We start from the raw sequence: 19,675 nt of genomic DNA, 5'->3' as shown, positions 1-19,675 counted from the left end.
TGATCCAAGGGAATTTGTGTGGGTATTTCTGCTTATATCTGTGATGATGGTCCTCCCAGACCCAGGTGGTCTTGGAAAAGTCTCCACCATGGATTAGCTTTCCTAGAACCCAAAGTCCCATTTATGTGGAAGCTCTGGCAGAAGTTGATTAAGTGTGGTGATGACATTCAAGAGGCTATCCTGTAATAAGGGGGGAAAAAAGTCTTGTGCCTCATGAGCCAGCCATTTGAAATTACTGTTGCCAGAAGCATTATCTTAAAAATGACATACACTTTCACATTTATCCCTGACATTTACTGTGAGCTTATTAATAATATTTTCCTCTCAGTTGAATGCTTCATTTGATTAAACTAAAAAAAATTTAGTCTAATGAGGCAGAATATCATAAATACTTGTGTGCCAACTCTTTCAGATGTTATGCAAAATCTGACATAAAATATGTGAATCTTTGCCACTCAAATAGGAAGAGGATAAAATCCTCAAGTCAAAATTAGAGAAATTTAAAGTTCAATTAAGAAAGAGCTATTTTGGATCCATATATCATGTTGAAGTGAAGTGAAATGAAGTCACTCAGTCGTGTCCGACTCTGCGACCCCATGGACTGTTCCCTACCAGGCTCCTCCATCCATGGGATTTTCCAGGCAAGAGTACTGGAGTGGGTTGCCATTTCCTTCTCCAGGGGATCTTCCCGACCCAGGGATCGAACCCACATCTCCTGCATTGTAGGCAGATGCTTTACCGTTTGAGCCATCAGGGAAGCTATATATCATGTTAGTGATATTTAAATTAGAAATATTAGAAATCAGTTCTAACAAATATCATGTTAGTGATATTTAAATTAGAAATATTAGAAATCAGTTCTAACAAACCTTGAAGCTAAAATCTGCTTAGGGGGAAACTGACAAGAAAGGGATACATTCCTTTTGATCTAAAAGGCCCAAAGTATGGGGAATGTGACACTGTCTGGGGAGCTTGGAAATCCTGAGTTACTTGAAAGACACATTTCCTAGGGCAGGAAAGAGTTTCCCTTATTTTAGCTTACTTTTAAAAAGCCTTCTGTTTTGTTATCTCTAATTTCATGCTGGCCTCAAACCTTGATAATGGCCTCCTAGATATATCAATTTCTAGGTAAAGAATTCAAGGAGAAGGGACAGAAACTCTAATTTAACAAGTTCCCTTTCTGGTTTACAGTGTGGTCTCCCAGGAGTTGAAGCCTGCAAAGAATTTCCCAGGATTCAACCTTCCCAGAGCAGACGGACAAGGTTGAGCCTGTGCCTGCCTGCGAAAATGAGTGTTTTTATAAGAGATCAGCCAAAGACAGCATTAACCTGAAAGATACCATGCTCACTGGGACAATGAGGCTAGGGCATAACATAACACTAAGATGATATGATATTCATTCTGCAGTTTACATGCCTTCCTAACTCCTTTTAGTTATTTGAGATCTGAAATAAACACCTGAGAGACAGGCAAGAGAGGTTGTAATTAGAAAGTGAAGCGAGCCTGTTAAATGAGAAAGAGGTGCTAAAAATGAGAAACAAAAGGGAAAAAAGCTGAACATGGCTCAACCTTCCCGTTTTTGGAGATCCCCAAACTGCAACTTATTTGTCCCCACTGTCTTATGGGAGATGGGTGGCCCTCACCCTTGGCTGCGCATCAGAAACATCGTAGGAACTTTTAAACAACACCGTGCTCAGGCTGCACCCAAAACTAACCACATCAGACCCTCTGGGCATGGGATCTAGGCATCAAGATCCTTTCCCACCACTCCCCCATCACCAGTGACTGCAACATGTAGCCAAAGCTGAGAAACACTGGTCTCAACTGTGGATGAGTTTGTTTCTATAGGGCCAAACCACACAACAAGTGGGATCTTCCCCTGACCAGGGATCGAGCCTGTGCCCTGCACTGGGAGCGTGGATCTTAACCACTGGATGCCAGCAAAGTTCTGTGGATGAGTTTAAATTCACTCAACTCAGGCATATCTCCAACTGTACTAGGCCTCCCTCTCATACCACGATTATTCAGCACACTGCTCGCATCAAGAGACCTGAGCTATCCTCATGGCTTAGAATATGATGAATGGAAGGATGCTTTCTGTGTCAGTGAGCAAATGTGTGGCACCAGAAGAGTCAGCAAACTATGGCTCCTGGATGGAACTGGGGTCACCACCTGTTTTTGTATAACTTGTGAGCTAAGGGCGATTTTACATTTTCAAGTGGTTGAAAAAAATTAAAAGAAGAATATTTTATAACATGTGAGAATTATGTGAAAGTCGCATTTCAGTGCCATAAAGTTTTGTTAATATGCAGGCATTCACATTCACTTTATACATTGTATACAGCTGCTTTTACAAAACTGCCAACTAAAAATTGGCACTTGCCATTTGCCTCTATAATAATGAAATCATTTAGCCACTGTGGTCACTGACCTTCAGATACCTTAAAAGGAGTCCAGGGTGGAGATCAGGAATGAGGCACTCTGTGCCTTGTATCTATAAAATTACTAAAATCATTAATAGTGACATCTGTTCCTTTTGACTGGTAACAATCTTCTGCCAAAATCTGTGTTTGACTGCATGTACCCTCTTCACTAAAATCATATAATACTGACTGACCTTCCCCCTTGCCTCTTTGGAGCAGTTTCTCAGAGCTATCTGAGAGGCTGTCTCCAGGGCTGTAGTCCTCATTCTGCCCCAAATAAACCTTAACTCACAGCTCTCGGGTTGTGGGTTTTGTTTTTCAGTTGACACTCTAACAGCAGAGTGAGTAGCTAAGACAGACACCATCTGGCCCCCAAATCCAAAAATATTAACAATCTGTTGTTGTTTGGATGCTCAGTTGTGTCCAACTCTTTTTGACCCCAGGGACTGTAGCCCACCAGGCTCCACTGTCCATGGAATTCTCCATGCAAGAATACTGGAGTGGGTTGCCATTTTCTTCTCCAGGGGATCTTCCTGACCCAGGGATTAAACTTGTGTCTCCTGCATTGGCAGGCAGATCCTTTCCCACTGAGCCACCAGGGAACAATCTGTACCTTTACATAAACGTTTGTTGACCCCTGTGTGTGTGCCTGAGAACACAGGCTCATGAACACACAGGTATGTGTGTCTCCACTTAAAAACCATACTCTTGAGACTTCCATGGTGGATCAGTGGTTGGGACTCTAAGCTTTCACTGCATGGAGTGAGGGTTCAGTACCTGGTTGAGGAACAAAGATCCTGCATGCCATGAATGGTGGCCAAAAATTAACAAAAATTAATTAAATAAGTAAATAAATAAATACCAAACTCTTTGGAGAGGTCAATACATCCCAAAGCAATGAACAATACATGTGTGTTTGTGCGTGTGTTAATCGCTCAGTCATGTCCTACTCTTTGCAACCCTATGCACTGTAGCTCACCAGGCTCCTCTGTCCATGGAATTTTCCAGGCAAGAATACTGGAGTGAGTAGCCATTCGATTTTCCAAGGGATCTTACCAATCCACAGACTGAACTCAGGTCTCTCACATGGCAGGTAGACTCTTTACCATACTTAATGCACAAATGAAACAACTTAAGAGCTCTTGACCACTGAATTAGGGAAGCAGAGAAATACCGAAGAACTAGAAATTCATTAAGCAGTTTCTCTTGCTGCAGTTTCCTCTGAAACCACTGATTTTATGTGTCTGAATAACATATATTTTCCTTCTTTTTCCCTTTTGGAGAAAGGACAAATATAATACAATGTGGGAGGTGTTCAGTGAAATTTTGTTCAATGAATTAATGTTAAGAACATAAAGAGCCTTGATCATTCAATTTACTAAAACAAAAGCTGATTTGTTTGATGGTCTTAAAATGTTTTGGGCTTCCTCAAAATATCTCATTTCTTTAAAAAGACTCTCTAAAATGGAAGAGACAGTCATCATGTAGGAGGGACTCTGGGTATGAGGAAAAAGAAATTAAGGACAAGTAGAAATCTCAGTCTGATAATATTTTGTCATTCACAATCACAACAAAATCCTGTTCCCATGTCTTGTTTTTAAAGAATAGCTGGAAGCCAGTTGGACGAGAGGCCAGCAGCCATGACAAATATTGGGTGGACTAGAAGTTATAAGTGAGAAAGCCAGTTGCCCTCACCTCAGAATTTAGCTTTCAGCAACTAAATGGAACAAGCACTTACTCTGTACTTAGTATTGGGTTGGCCAAAAAGTTTGCTTGGCTCGTGTTTTTCCAAAGAGTCTTAAAAACCTGAGTGAATTTTTTGGCCAACCCAATAGTTTGGATTTCCTAAACTCTTGTTCTACATGGGATGCTATGTTGCTTATAAGAAAAAAGCTATCAAGGTATCAAAAGCCATCCACATCCTGCTCAATGAAACTCTCCATCTCATCTTTTGTAAACCGCATTTCAATTTTACACTCTAAAAACTCTGAACTGGGACTTCCCTGGTCCAGTGGGTAGGAATTCGCCTGCCAATTCAGGGGACACAGGTTTGATGCCTGATCCAGGAAAATGCCACATGTCATAGGGTAACCGGGCCTGTGTGTCATGATTACTGAGGCCCAAGCACTCTAGGGTCTTTGCTCCACAAGAGAAACTACCACAATGAGAAGGCCCTGCATCACAGCTAGAGAGCAGTCCTCACTCACTGTAACTAGAGAAGACCTGCGTGCAGCAACAAAGACTCAGCAAAGTCAAAAAGAAACAAATGAATACAAATAAAAAAGATGGTAGCTAGAAACAGAAACATTAAAATATATTTTTAAAAAACCCTTGAACTGTTTGTTTTCTAGCACATGCAAAATTGCTTTATGTATCTTTTCCTTTGAACTTTCTGCTTCCTCTACCTAGGATGTGCTCACCTCTCTTTGTGTGGCCACGTCTTCCTCACTCCTTCAAATTGCTTAGGCATCATTTCCATGAAGCTCCTCTGATTCTCCTGGATGGTTAAATGCCTGTCTCTGGCTTTTCCATAGCACGCAGATGATCTTTTTATCATGATACCATGTTGTTGTTCAGTCGCTCAGTCATGTCCGACTCTCTGTGACCCCATGGACTGCAGCATGCCAGGTTTCCCTGTCCTTCACCATCTACAGGAGCTTGCTCAAACTCACGTCCATTCAGTCAGTGATGCCATCCAACCATCTCACCCTCTGTCGTCCCCTTCTCCTCCTGCCTTCAATCTTTCCCAGCATCAGGGTCTTTTCAAATGAGTCAGCTCTTCACATCAGGTGGCCAAAGTATTGAAGTTTCAAATTCAACATCAGTCCTTCCAATGAATATTCAGGACTGATTTCCTTTAGGATGGACTGGTTGGATCTCCTTGCAGTCCAAGGGACTCTTAAGAGTCTTCTCCAACACCACAGTTCAAAAGCATCAATTCTTCAGTGCTCAGCCTTCTTTATAGTCCAACTCTCACATCCATACATGACTACTAGAAAAACCACACCTTTCACTATATGGAATATGGGGGCAAAGTAATGTTTCTGATTTTTAATATGCTGTCTAGGTTGGTCATAGCTTTTATTCAAAGGAGCAAGCGTCTTTCAATTTCATGGCTGCAGTCACCATCTTCAGTGATTTTGGAGCCCAAGAAACTAAAGTCTGTCACTGTTTCCATTGCTTCCCCGCCTATTTGCCATGAAGTGATGAGACCGGATACCATGATCTTCGTTTTTTGAATGTTGAGCTTTAAGCCAACTTTTTCACTCTCCTCTTTCAATTTTATCAAGAAGCTCTTTAGTTCCTCTTCAATTTCTGCCATAAGGGTGGTGTCATCTGCATATCTGAGGTTATTGATATTTTCCCCAGTTATCTTGATTTCAGCTTGTGCTTCATCCTGTCCAGCATTTCACATGATGTACTCTGCATATAACTTAAATAAGCAGGGTGACAATATACAGCCTTGACGTACTCCTTTTCCTATTTGGAATCAGTCTATTGTTCCATGTCTGGGTGTAACTGTTGCCTCTTGACCTGCATAAAGGTTTCTCAGGATGCAGGTAAGGTGATCTGGTATTCCCATTTCTTGAGGAATTTTCCACAGTCTGTTGTGATCCACACAGTCAAAGGCTTTAGCATAGTCAACGAAGCAGAAGAGGATGTTTTTCTGGAATTCTCTTGCTTTTTCTTTGATCCACCAGACGTTGGCAATTTGATCTCTGATTCCTCTGCCTTTTCTACATCCAGCTTTAACATCTGGAAGTTTTCAGTTCACAAAATGTTGAAGGTTCACTTGCAGAATTTTGAGCATTACTTTGCTAGCATGTGAAATGAGTACAATTGAGTGGTAGTTTGAACATTCTTTGGCATTGCCTTTCTTTGGGATTGCTGAGTTTTCCAAATTTGCTGGCATATTGAGTGCAGCACTTTAACAGCATCATATTTTAGGATTTGAAACAGCTCAACTGGAATTCCATCACCTCCACTAGCTTTGTGTGTAGTGACACCATATTGTCTTGAAATCGTTTAGTCATCCCAACCTTCCCTGACAAATTGGAAGTTCACCAAGGGATAGAAAAGCAGCATTGTCTAAGAACTTCCACATTTACCACTTGGCATATAGTACTAGGGGCCTTCCCTGGTGGTTCAGTCAGTAAAGAATCCACCTGCAATGCAAGAGATCTGGGTTTGATCCTTGGGTCAGAAAGATCCCCTGGAGAAGGAAAGGGCAGACGAGCCTGGCAGGCTACATACAGTACATGCGGTCACAAGAGTAAAACTCAACTTAGCAACTAAATGAACACATACAGTACTAGGCCAATAACATTGGCAGAGCTATATGTTGAATTTATTTGTATAAATAAAATACATAGGTGAGCGAATGATTTAGCTCTACTCGTCAGTGATCTAACAGAAGAAGAAAGGCCATTACTCTGTCTTAGCTACCCTGAGCATGTAATGTGTCACCTAATACACCTTAGGTGAGAGTGAAGTAAGTCAGAAAGAGAAACACATTAATGCATGTATGTGGAATCTAGAAAAATGGTACAGATGATCCTAGTTCCAGGGCAGAAATAGAGACAGAGATGTGGACATGGGAAGTAGGGAAAGGAGGGTGGGACAAATTGGGAGATTAGGATTGACACATATACACAACCGTGTATAAAACAGAGAGCTAGTAGGGAGCTCTTGTGTAGTACAGGGAGCTCAGCTCCATGCTCTGTGATGATGGAGAGGGGTGGGGTGGAAGAGGGAGGGAGGTCCAAGAGGGAGGGGATCTATGTATACAAATAGCTGATTCATTCTGTTGTATATCAGAAACTAAACTCAACATTGTAAAGCAATTCTACTCCAATTTAACAAAAAGAACTCAGAACCCAGGGGTAGTTCAACCTAAGTATGGTGTCAAGGGTCTGGCTGAACTCCCGATCTCCATACTGCCTCACATTATTGACATTTATAATGAGGAAAGTCACATGTATACAAAGAAAACACAAATCAGGGGCTCTGGCAGTGTGAGACACTGCACCCTTGGAAAAGGTCTGAGAGCAGTTATGGGGGGATGCTGCAGCAGAGGGCAGTGTCCCACCCATTCCCGCTCAGCACTCACCCTTAAGCACAGAACTCTGTTTACTAGGAACACACACCACTCTACCAGAGAGGATTTCTTTTCAATCCCAAGAGCCTGGAGCTCCTGTGCACAGAACAAGTCAGAATAAGTAAGAAATCTTCCCAACTCAGGGATCGAACCCAGGTCTCCCACATTGCAGGCAGATTCTTTACCATCTGAGCCACCAGGGAAGCCCACTCTAGACCTCATGTAACTCTAATGGATACAGCCACAGTTCAAGTAAATCACATACTCTCATAACTCCACTATTTCTCACTTCTTCTGTCACCTGTCTATCACTTCATGGAAGGAAGAGTCATTTTTCTCAGGACACCAGGATTTTGCAAATTGCTTTAGGCTTAGTATCTGTGAAGCTTGTGGCTTTAATTGCTCACCCTTTGCTGCCACTAAGAAGGGCTGAGCTTACTCAAAGCAGGTTAAAATAGGAAGAAAGGAATTAGCACGGGACAAATTAAGCAGAGGCACAGGAAAGAAGTGAAAGTAATTTTCCTTTGGAGAACAGTCCTTATAACCATTATTCTTTTGCGTCACAAAACTCTCACAGCTAGGATTACAGAATGAGCTGGATGTACTTTTAGAGATGTACTATAAATTTGAACAATTTTTAAAGCCTGGTAAGGAAAGGAGTTTGCTCAGAGCATTAGAAACTAGCTATACAGCATTTTATCTACTGCACAAAACAAACCAGTATTAACTTTGTGGAAGTGGTCCTGACTCAGAGCTAAAACACTCCCAGCTTGCTAATATTTCAAATAGTAGTAAGAGGATGCTGCCTAATTGCCATCTTAATCTCAAAGATGTTAATGAAAATGACATTGGGGACAGGAAGATGATTTTACTTGTGATGAAAAAAGGATGCGTCACAAAATGACAGAATGGGTTTCATCAACCTATTTTGCCCAAAATAATAGATATGAGGAAAGAATGACTTTTTTAGTCATTAAGATACCAAACATGTCTTATTTACCGGAAGGAAAGAGAAAGACAGAGGGAGAGGGTGAGAAAGAAGGAGGGAGCTGGGGGAAGGGTAAGAATGAGGATCAGCTAAGAAGGTAAGGGCTGCCATGAATGGTGTGGTTTCTGCTTTTGGATCAGAGCTGACCAAATCAGCTTGTGAAGCTTCACAGAGACTGTGACAGTCAGTCCCGGGCCTCCCAGAGAGCAATTAAGAACAACTGGATAAAACTAGAATGTGCTTGGGCAGGGGGTGGGGTTGGGGGACAGGAGAAACTGGTTGGTTGCCAGAGGTACAGGTTCCTGTGGTTCAATACTTGCCGTATCCTTCAATGTCATGATAGAAATGCTGCTGAGAAACACAACAGCATCCTTTATCCATCTTCTTACTGAACAGAATCAATTTTTCAGTTCTAAGTTCCACTATTCCTGTATTTTAGGGAACAGTATTGATGTCCCCTTCCAGATACCCTCAGATCCCTTGCAGCAGGCTCCACCTACCCATCCCAAGCTTCTGGGTACTTTTCTGCTAATGGTTTGCACTTATGATGTTCAGAGCTTTGCCTTTAGTGCTGGAGGCCAAGCATGCCTTGAAATATGCCTCCCCTGACTCTCAGTTAAATCTGAATTTCAGATAAACAATCAAGAATTTTTTAGTATAAAAATATACTACTATTTATGTGGTACATACAAGTAAGATTTCATGAAATGTATTTTTTTTAAGTTTTTTACCTGAAAAATTTAACTGGACATCCTGTATCATCATTTGCTAAATCTGAAAACCCAATCTAAGGGAACCTATAAACAATGACTTATTGGGACAGAAGTGCAATGGTCCAGCTCCTCAAAATGTAAAAACCTAGAGATACCAATACTTTATGCCCCAGAATCTCTTGCAGGATTAAGCTGAGTTCTCAAACTCATACCTCACCAGAGACAGCAAATTTCTCATCTTCTTTGCTTTTAAAAAAAATTGAGGTATAGTTGCTTTACAATATTTTGTTGGTTTCTGCTTAGAGCAAATTGAATCAGCTCTATGTAGACATATATCCCCTCCCTCTTGGACCTCTCTCTGACCCCTCTCCATCCCACCCATCTAGGTCACTTACTCCCTTACTGGTAGCTCATTTCAATTCTGGTAGCCCAGAATCATTTCAATTAATAAATTACTCACTTAAGAATCCTTGTCTGAGGATTCATTTCTAGGAGAGTGGGATTTTTTTTTAAACTTTTTATTTTGTATTGGGGTATAGCCAATTAGCAGACAGTGTTGTGACAGTTTCAGATGAACAGGATAGGGACTCAGCCATGTATATATATGTACCCATTCTCCCCTAAACTCCCCTCCCCTCCCATCCAGGCTGCCACATAACATTGAGCAGAGCTCCCTGTGCTATACAGTAGGACCTTTTTGGTTATCCATTTAAGTATAGCAGTGTGTACATGTTCATCCCAAACTCCCTAACTATCCCCTTCCCCCACTCATCTCCCTAGCAACCATAAGTTCCTTCTCAAAGTCTGTGAGTCTATTTGATTTTTTGTTGTTGTTTTCAGTATTAGCTAAGACTTTTTTTTTTTTTTAAGATTTAAGATAGATATCTCACAAATCACACCACACTGACAACTCATCACAGCGTGAAAGGAATTAGGAATCACTGCCTTGAAGAGTATTCTGTTAATTACAGTTCACATTTATATGCCTTTAAAAAAACAAAACGCAGCTGTCTCATGTGTCAAGTCCCAAGAAACCAGTGAAGAGCCATTTGCCATGTTCCTCTGAGAGGCTGCTGCACCTTGCCTAAGCCATTCACACATTTCCCTGCTTTGAAACTCCTGAAAAGAAATAAAGTCTAACCAGGCATCTGAAAAACAATCATTTCCACTCCGATATGAGTTTTTAAAAACAATGCTCAAGCCCAGCTGCTCCACAAAAAGAGCAATGAACTATGAAGAAATATGCGTGGAAGAGGAGAAGGGGGAATTAACTGCTAAGCTAGGCCAGGTAATAGACGGCAGAGGCCAGAATCTTGCAAATTCTTTTTTGGGGAATCTGCTGTTACAGGGGAGGCTGCAGTTCTGCTTGAAGAACCTAATGAGAAAAGAAGGTCTGCAAGCTTGACTACTTGGCTTTGCAGAATTCCTCCAGCTCCAAGAAAATAAAAAAGGAGTTAACACCTTTTAGGGATGGGAGTGAAGAAAAGATAGGCCACCTCCTGCTCCCACTTCCTAAGGAATAATTTGGGGATAATGTAACTCATCTCACAGTGGCAGTCCTTTAATGAATGAGTCATCATTACGATAAATACATGTTTCAGGAAAAGGACATTGTGCTCTACTGATCTCCTGAACATCTTGACTCTCCTTCTTATTGGGAACACATTGTTCTTGGCGTGGTTCAGTCGAAGCACCCTGACTATTATTAATATATTCTATCTCTAAACCAAAGCACCCTGACCATTATATTCTATCTATTGATCTTGGGTATTTACAATCTCAAAGATAAAGTCTGTTTAGTGACAACCTTCCAATTTACAACAAGAGACCCCTGGGTCAATACACCAGTCTTTGGTAAAACATGTCCATATGGCTTTATAGCTTTACGTGTGTGGTTCTTTTTATGCATGGATTTTTTTTTTTTTTTACCCATAGTAAACACTACAGCACGCCAGGATCCTCAGTTGGGTAAATCCTTGGATATGGAGCTGCATGAGGATACAGAGGAACTGTGGATAGGAAAAGCTTACTGTCAAGTTATACTCGGATTTTTGACAGGTAAAGTGAGGGGGTAGGGTCAGCATGTTATTTCAGGGTCAACTATATCTACACGCAGAAGTTGTTAAGACTCAAGGAATAAACCCAGGCAGGTAGATTCTGAAACAACCGTGTAAGCACTGTGATATTGCAGAGTATGACCCTTACTCTTAAGTAACTGTAAATGAAATAATTTAATTTTCTTCATTGAGCCAGGAGACTAAGTGTTTTGAACGGGGGACTCCATCTTTCCTCTTTATATAGATATATTGTTCCTTTTAAATGCCAGCCTGAAATATGAGCCAAGATAGCTCATCCAGCGAGTCCCCACGAGGCTGAACAAAAATAGCATCTCTAAATAATTTTGATCCCTGTCTGAGAGTTAGGAACTCAGCAATCAAAACCAAAAATGAGATTTTCCTACATAAGGTTTTATGGGACAAGATAGAGGGCCACCCCAAGAGAAGTCAAAGGAAATGATTTCAAGGACAAATGCAATGAGGGTTTAAAGTATTTTTTATCATAAAGGAAATATAGCTACATTCTTTGAGAATTTGGAAAGGACTGAATACAATCATAATCTTTTGATAGTGGATGAGAAATGATTTGTTTTATTTTTTTCTTTGAAGTTTTACATAAAGTGACACAAGTTTGTAGGAATGCTATAGGAAAAAAGATATCGGTATGGACACTACCTGTGCTCTTAATGACCCATGAGGGTAGATCTTTTTTCTCATCGTTGCCTTTGATAATATACCAGTCATGAAAATCAGCCTTGACTTCTGTTCCAAAAGGATAAAGAACATTTCAGCCTGATAGGAGATGACTAGGCTCTTGGCTATCTTTTCTCTCTTTACTTTTCTTAACAAGGTGCTAGCTCCATGCATGGGAGCTTTGAGGAGCTGGCCCTTTGATAACAAGTTAGAGGTGGTAGAACTATAAAGAAGTGGACTTTGTGGAAATTCTCTGAGGCAATTCAAAGGAAATTATTATTAATTTTTTTAAAGTTGCAAGCAATTGACACCTAGAGGTTTCTTTTTCCAAAGCTTAAACAGAAAAAAATCAAGAAATCAATGAAAACAATTTATTTTCCTGGATTTATCCATGTGAACTGCAGCCCTGAGTCCCCAAAAGACATCAAGTCTCAGCCATGCAAGTGCACAGATGATTTCCATAGCTGTAATTCCAGAAATATAAGTGTTTACCATTTCAACTAAAAACTATCCTCCTGGGTTTTCACATTACGTATTAGAAGATCTCTGAGAGGGAATACATTGCAGGTATCTAGAAGCATCGTTTGGATAGAAATATACAAACCTGGGCTTCCCCGGTGGCTCAGTTGGTAAAGAATCCACCTGCAATGTGCAAGACCTGGGTTCCATCCCTGGGTTGGGAAGATCCCCTGGAGGAAGGCATGGCAACCCACTTCAATATTCTTGCCTGAAGAATCCCCATGGACACAGGAGCATGGCAGGCTATAGTCCATGGGGTCACAAAGAGTCAGACATGACTGAAGTGACTGAGCATGAGTGCACATACCAACCCTGTCCTCAGTCTATTCCTTTGGCCAATCTGTTATGTGTCTTACCTGTCAGAACCAAGGGCTGACTTTAAACTCCAAAAATTTTGGCTGTCTAAGTCCAAGCTGTAGCTCCGCCCACTTTCAGTTTTTGGAGTGATGATTTCTCCTTTGGTTGCTGATCTGAACTTGCTAAGAAGAAATCTGAAATTACATATATACGTACATGTATTTAAAAGGAAAATAATAAAACACTTAAGTATATCATTTTAAGAATACCATTTATTGTACTTCCAACATATATAATTCTTCAATGAAGCTGACTTGAGGCTGAGAAATTCTGGGGAGTCCCCATGGCTTCTGCAACAGAATGTCAAAGGTATCAGTAGAGGTGGTGAGGGCATTCTCCCAAAGCCATACCAGCTGCTGGTAAGCTAGGACTCTGTCTTTCAAAGAAAAATACCATTGACTTTGGGGACTCACCACTATCACCTGAGAATGGAGAAGCACTGACGGGGCTGAACTTATTTACACAATGCTGAGAAAAGGGGAGTTTGAACTCACCTTGCTCAGACAGAAGAGCTATGATGATCCTCTGGGATCAACTAATGTAGCAACTTACTAGACTGTAGCCCCATGAGAAGGACAACTCTTGTTCTTCTTGTTTCCTGTCAGATCCCCTAAGGTTAGCGGGAGGCCTGGCATGAACTACAACCCAGCCAGTTCTTGAGGAATAAGTGACTGCATGCATGCCCTGGGGTAATAAGTCTGAACAATGGAATGGCTCACACCACATCAAACTTGACTGCATTCCCATTTCCCCAAATTATTTGGAACTTAAGCAAAAAGAGCTTTTCAGAAATTAACATTCAGGTCATGATCCAAGCTACCAAAAGCCTCAAACATGCGTCTTTTCAAATGCACTCACATAAAGACAAACCAAAGCTATTTTCCTTTTGTGTGGTATTGGTAGAGACCAATTCATTTACTTCACTGGCTATAGTTTTCTCATGGGGAAAAACTATTCCAGAGGTATTAAGACAATTTTAATAGGATCTGCCAAGTTGTCTGTTTCAAAGACCACTGTGTGGAGTGTCTCGTCAAAGTGTTAGAAGCTTCAGTCTGCCTGGAAATTACATTTTTGGTGAGAATAGCACTTAATATCATGTCAAATGATGTTACTTTGAGAACCACTGTGTACATGTCCTTACCTCTGCATAGCTGCTTCCTGTCTCCTCCATGTGAACTCACTCTTCCTCCTCTTCTGTTATACTGGGCCCTCTCCCTCCTTCAAGCTCCTCATCAAGTCCCACTTAGAATTTGATTCCTTTCCCAATGGTCCCTGTGCCCTCCCAACATTGATAATCTAATATTTAATTATTTGTTCTCATATCTTTTGTAGTCATACAGCTTCCCTGGTAGCTCAGTGGGAAAAATTCCACCTGCCATGCAGGAAACAGAGGTTCAATCCCTGGGTCGGGAAGATTCCCTGGAGAAGGAAATGGCAACCCAGTATTTCTGCCTGGAAAATCTCATGGACAGAAGAGCCTGGTGGGCTATAGTCCACGGGGTCGCTAAAGAATTAGACATGACTGAGCTACTGAACAACAACAACAAACTTCTTGCCATGTTTCAAAAGGGCTATCAGGCTGCTCATATTGCCATCTTAGATTTTCCTAAAATCCTTCTCTACATTATTAACTTTTCAAGTGTGGACCTTTAAACCTTTTCTTTCCAACTAGGTGTTACATTCTTTGACGACAGAACAATCAGACCCCAGTTTGGAGTTTCAGCAGAGCTCAGTCCAGCACTAGGACTCTCTTGACAATTCAGGATGTATATCATTCATGGTACTGTTTAGCTCCTTACTGTCTCCCAGCTCCAGGCTTGCCATTCTGTAACCCACATAGTGATGCCTGGCCTGGGGTCCACACACTCTACCTCCTAGAGGCCCTTGTGGGCTCCACACCGAATTCAATCAGATCACTGATTGTTTTTGATGGGCCAGGCACCATGCTGAATACTGCAGCACAAAAGTAAGAAAGCCAGTAGAAAAGCTTACAATTAAGAGGAGGGGAGAGAGGGGGTGTATCTGGCGAGATCCGTTCATTTACTTTACATTCTTGTGTAAGGAGGGGCTTCATGTCAGAGTACAAAATCAAGAGTGATGCAGAGGCACAAGCCATTGTGGGAGCCCCAAGGGGAGACAAATAGGTTTAGAATGGTAGGAAGGCTCAAGATATAGGACATATGGCCCCTCTAGCTATCTTTCCCATTCATCACTGCTAATTAACGAAGTCATGGTTAGTCATGAGTGTTTGAGTCAAATGACATTTAGGATTCACACCTACTCATAGTAAAAGATTCTTTAAAAAAAGAAAAAAAATACACTTTCTGTAGAGACAGATGAAGGCTCAGGGACTGGCAGCCTTTCACATTGGCTTTTGCTGAGAACAAAGCCATGCTACCCAATGTGTGTGTATGTGCTCCATCATATCTGACTCTTTGTGACCCCATAGACTATAGCCTGCCAGGCTCCTCTGGCCATGAGATTTCCCAGCAAAGAATACTGGAGTAGGTTGCCATATTCCCTTCTCCAGGGGTTCTTCCAAGCCCAGGGATTGAACCCACGTCTACTGTGTTGGCAGGTGGATTCTTTACTGCTGACTCATCAGGGAAGCCCCACACTACTCAGAACAAACCATAAAGCCACTTGGTATAGATTAGGATTTTCACTACCTGGACCACAGAACTGGCCACCAGCTGACTAAGAGATAGAGACTATAGAGACTGCAACAGGCAGGGCTATGAAGCAATACTTTGTCCTTTGGGTCCTTCTTAAATTTTTGATGTGGACCACTACAGTCTGTATTGAATTTGTTACAACATTATTTCTGTTTTATGTTTTGGTTTTGTGGCCATGAGGCATGTGGGATCTTAGCTCTCTGACCAGGGATTGAAGTCACACCTCCTGCATTCGAAGGCAAAGTCTGAACCACTGGACCACCAGGGAAGTCATGCCTTTCAGTCCTTATAACCTGCATTTTTGGGGCCTATTGACTCCCCTGATGGAACCTTCTCATTTCCAGTTTCCCAGCACCTCCCTATTGGCCTCCCATTCCTATTCTCAGTACATGACACATAGATTTGCTTTCTGAATGAAGTTAGTGAGGTGGCCAAATGATTCTTTCCTTAAGGAGACCTGCATTTTAAACAGGGGAGACAGTGTTTTAAGCCCTATTAAGAGTTGATGTATGGCAAAACCAATACAATATTGTAAAGTAATTAGCCTCCAATTAAAATAAATTACTTTAAATAAAAAAAAAAAAGAAATCTTGGATTTGGCCGTTTCATACATCAGCCCTCAGGTTGGGCGGGTTGGGGAGGGTGGAGGGGTTGGTGTCGACTACAACAAAGGTAGTCATCACCTCCTTACAGGCAACACTGGCCTGAGCATGAAGCCTTCTACCGAGAAACAAAGGGATTCACTTTGTATAAGATTAGATACATCAAATGAAAGCAAAATCCTCACAGGTTCAGGTCAGAAGGGACCTTTATCTAAAACTGAAAGTAATTAAAACTGCATTTCCTGAGGCAAATGATAAGAAAATGTTACCTCAGTCAAGTCTCTGACCTTTTCTGGGTCACTTAAGTGACATTAGACTTGAAAAACAGCGGGGGCTGGAGTGGGGTGGGGGGGTGTCTATGTCACAGGTGACTGGAACAAGGATCAAAGATTCCCTTAAAGAGGCTGTGTCTTACCCCTTTCTCCTGGGTCCATCGTGGCTGGCCTTCTGCCCAGAAGAAGGCAAAGCATCTGACTTTTCTTTGTTCTGGCGGGTTTGTTCTTGGCTTTGTATTTCTCCATCTCCTCATTAAAAACAATCAGAAGACAGATTTACACACAAAATGGCAAGAAATGAAAGCTATTTCCTAGTCTTCATTCATGTTTCTACATTAACACAGGACAGAGTAACTGGCAATGATGTTTCCATCTTATGTTTCCCAGTCACACATGTATTTTTCATCTGTCGAGTTAAAAGAAGATTAAGATTGGGACTCACCTGTGGGAGTTTTGCTGAGATAAGCTTTGCAGAGATAATCACAATGGAGGAATTAAACATCCTCCTCTACAAATATTTTTAGGGCAGAGGATCCAAGGTTCAGGAGAACTCCAAATACCTAGAGGCTGAATTGTAGCATGGGATTCTAGAAACAATATCATGGCATCCAGTCCCATCACTTCATGGGAAATAGATGGGGAAACAGTGGAAACAGTGTCAGACTTTATTTTTCTGGGCTCCAAAATCACTGCAGATGGTGACTGCAGCCATGAAATTAAAAGACTCTTACTCCTTGGAAGGAAAGTTATGACCAACCTAGATAGCATATTCAAAAGCAGAGACATTACTTTGCCAACAAAGGTCCATCTAGTCAAGGCTATTGTTTATCCTGTGGTCATGTATGGATGTGAGAATTGGACTGTGAAGAAGGCTGAGCGCCGAAGAATTGATGCTTTTGAACTGTGGTGTTGGAGAAGACTCTTGAGAGTCCCTTGGACTGCAAGGAGATCCAACCAGTCCATTCTGAAGGAGATCAGCCCTGGGATTTCTTTGGAAGAAACGATGCTAAAGCTGAAACTCCAGTACTTTGGCCACCTCATGCGAAGAGTTGACTCATTGGAAAAGACTCTGATGCTGGGAGGGATTGGGGGCAGGAGGAGAAGGGGACGACAGAGGATGAGATGGCTGGATGGCATCACTGACTCAATGGACATGAGTCTGAGTAAACTCCAGGAGTTGGTGATGGAAGGGAGGCCTGGCGTTCTGCGATTCATGGGGTCGCAAAGAGTCAGACACAACTGAGCGACTGATCTGATCTGATCCTGGGAGGGTGAGTAGCCCTGCACATACCTTCTGACAGTCTACACTGCTGAGGTTTGAGTGGAGGAAGCAGCCAGAACTGACTGCTTCCTTGTAACTCGACTATGCTCTCTCTGTGGCATTAGTCCCAGAGTTACCCATCTGGGAGAGCCCTTCCTTGGTAGTGCAACACCAAGAAGGGGCCCTGGAAGCAGGTCCAAGCCTCCTAGCCAGGCTTCAAAATCAGGGCATTTTTATCCAGTATGTGAAAGGTGAGATACCCTAGGAACAGACCCACAGATGTCTGCTCCAGCTTTACTGTAGCCCAGATGAGAAATATGATTCTAAACATACGTTTCACTCAATATTTAAGCAGTTAAATTGTGGTCTGAATGCACAGACTAGCGTTCTCAAAGTGGAGTGTTACAGTAAATCCCTACATATGAACAAATTCCATTCTGAGAGTGTGTTTGTAAGTCCAACAAAGTTAACCTAAGTACCCAACAGTATAGTTGGCTGTTATTTATGTGAGAAGTTTGTAATACTTCTATGTGTAATACTTTTATGTGTAATACGACACATAAAAAACAAATACAAAAAGAAGACACATTAGTACAGTAGTACAGTTCAACAGCTGGCATATAGGGGCTGGCATTGAGTGAACAGGCAAGAAGAATTATGAAGTGGAGGAGGGAGAGGAAGTGGGAGATGGCAGAGCTGAAGGGCGATCAGCAATAGGAGATGAAGGGCAAGCTGCAATTTCATTCACATCTGATTTAACTGGACATGAAAAAGCACATTGTCATGTTTGAGAGTTCACAACTTGAAGGTTCATATGTAGGGAACGTACTGTATTTGCATTTGGTGACAGTATAATTCTTCACTGAGTCAAACTGCCTTGTGTATTTCAGGCCATTTAGCATCCCTCAATGCCACTGATTCCCCCACAGTCACTGGGATAACCAGATAGGGCCCCTAGCATTTCCAAACACTTCCCTTAGCCTGATTAGGGGAGGGGGCACATTATAAAATATCAGCACTTGGTTGAGAATCCCTGGATGAGAAAAAGTAACATTTAAATTAAATCTGAAATATATCTTTATTGAAAAACCAAAGATTTCTTCCACAATGTGAATCACATAAGGCATCTGTTTTATGTTCCTTTAACTGTTTAGTAAAATATTGGAAGTGCATTCAGGAAAAGAAGTCTGTGATGAAGAGCAATGCCTTCCCTGAAAACCTCAGTGTGCCACATATGAGAAAAATGACCATGGATTTCATTTTCTACCAACTTCATCTTCCCGTGTACGAACTGAAGATTTAGATTTGATGCCACCAAGTTTTGAAATGATCTAAGGGAGTCAACAGAGGAAATTCAACTATGGTCTTTGATACATAATAAAGAGAAGTTATTTAGCCCACCAAAACGAAGATTAAAGCAGTTTTGCTTTAGTTACCTGGACTTCTTCTTAAGATGGACTGTCGGACAACATCAGTGCCCAGAACATTGACGTGCTTGAAACGCTTTGCCTTCTCTTCAAAAAACCACTCACCGGTTACAATCCTTAGCTGCCTACTCAAAAGAAAAGAGGAGAGCATTGGAATTCAACTGTTCAGCCAAATAATTAACTCAAAAACCCCTAATTGAGTAAAAGATAGCCAGTTACAGAGTCCATCTCACTCCTTGGAGTAATTTATGGTGATCATAATCCACTGTTAGTTGAATATGTACTATATACAAGGCTCTCGCTAATTGCTCTTCATACTTACTATATTTTTATCCACTCTGTAAACATGATTATCCCCATTTTATAGATGAGGAAACAGAGCAATAAAATGATGTGTCTCACACATAAAGCCAGGATCCCACCCCAAGCAGTCTGACCTATAGCTCGACTTCTTTTTTGTTTGGTTTTTTTAATTTTTATTTTATTCAGGTAGAGTGGATTTACAATGTTGTGCTAATTTCTGCTTTAAAGTGATTCAGTTACACATACATACATTCTTTTTCATATCCTTTTCATTATGGTTTATC

General features: G+C 41.4%; 1 protein-coding gene across 2 annotated transcripts in view; it reads right to left on the bottom strand.

The window, feature by feature from the left end:
• The window catches only part of SYTL5 (synaptotagmin like 5), a 110,323-nt gene that overhangs the window by 42,667 nt on the left and 47,981 nt on the right, over window positions 1-19,675 (bottom strand). For both annotated transcript variants that reach the window (XM_027534822.1, XM_027534823.1), the window contains exons 3-5: window positions 19,098-19,213; window positions 16,541-16,646; window positions 12,848-12,982 (exon numbers count right to left, since the gene is read on the bottom strand). In XM_027534822.1, coding sequence (XP_027390623.1) covers window positions 12,848-12,982; window positions 16,541-16,646; window positions 19,098-19,213 — 357 coding nt within the window. The remainder of the gene's footprint in view (window positions 1-12,847; window positions 12,983-16,540; window positions 16,647-19,097; window positions 19,214-19,675) is intronic.

This window comes from Bos indicus x Bos taurus, chromosome X, assembly GCF_003369695.1.
Source record: "Bos indicus x Bos taurus breed Angus x Brahman F1 hybrid chromosome X, Bos_hybrid_MaternalHap_v2.0, whole genome shotgun sequence".
In the NCBI taxonomy this organism is placed as follows: Eukaryota; Metazoa; Chordata; class Mammalia; order Artiodactyla; family Bovidae; genus Bos; species Bos indicus x Bos taurus.
Note: the sequence above shows the minus strand (reverse complement) of the source record. Positions and strands in the feature narration are given on the sequence as shown.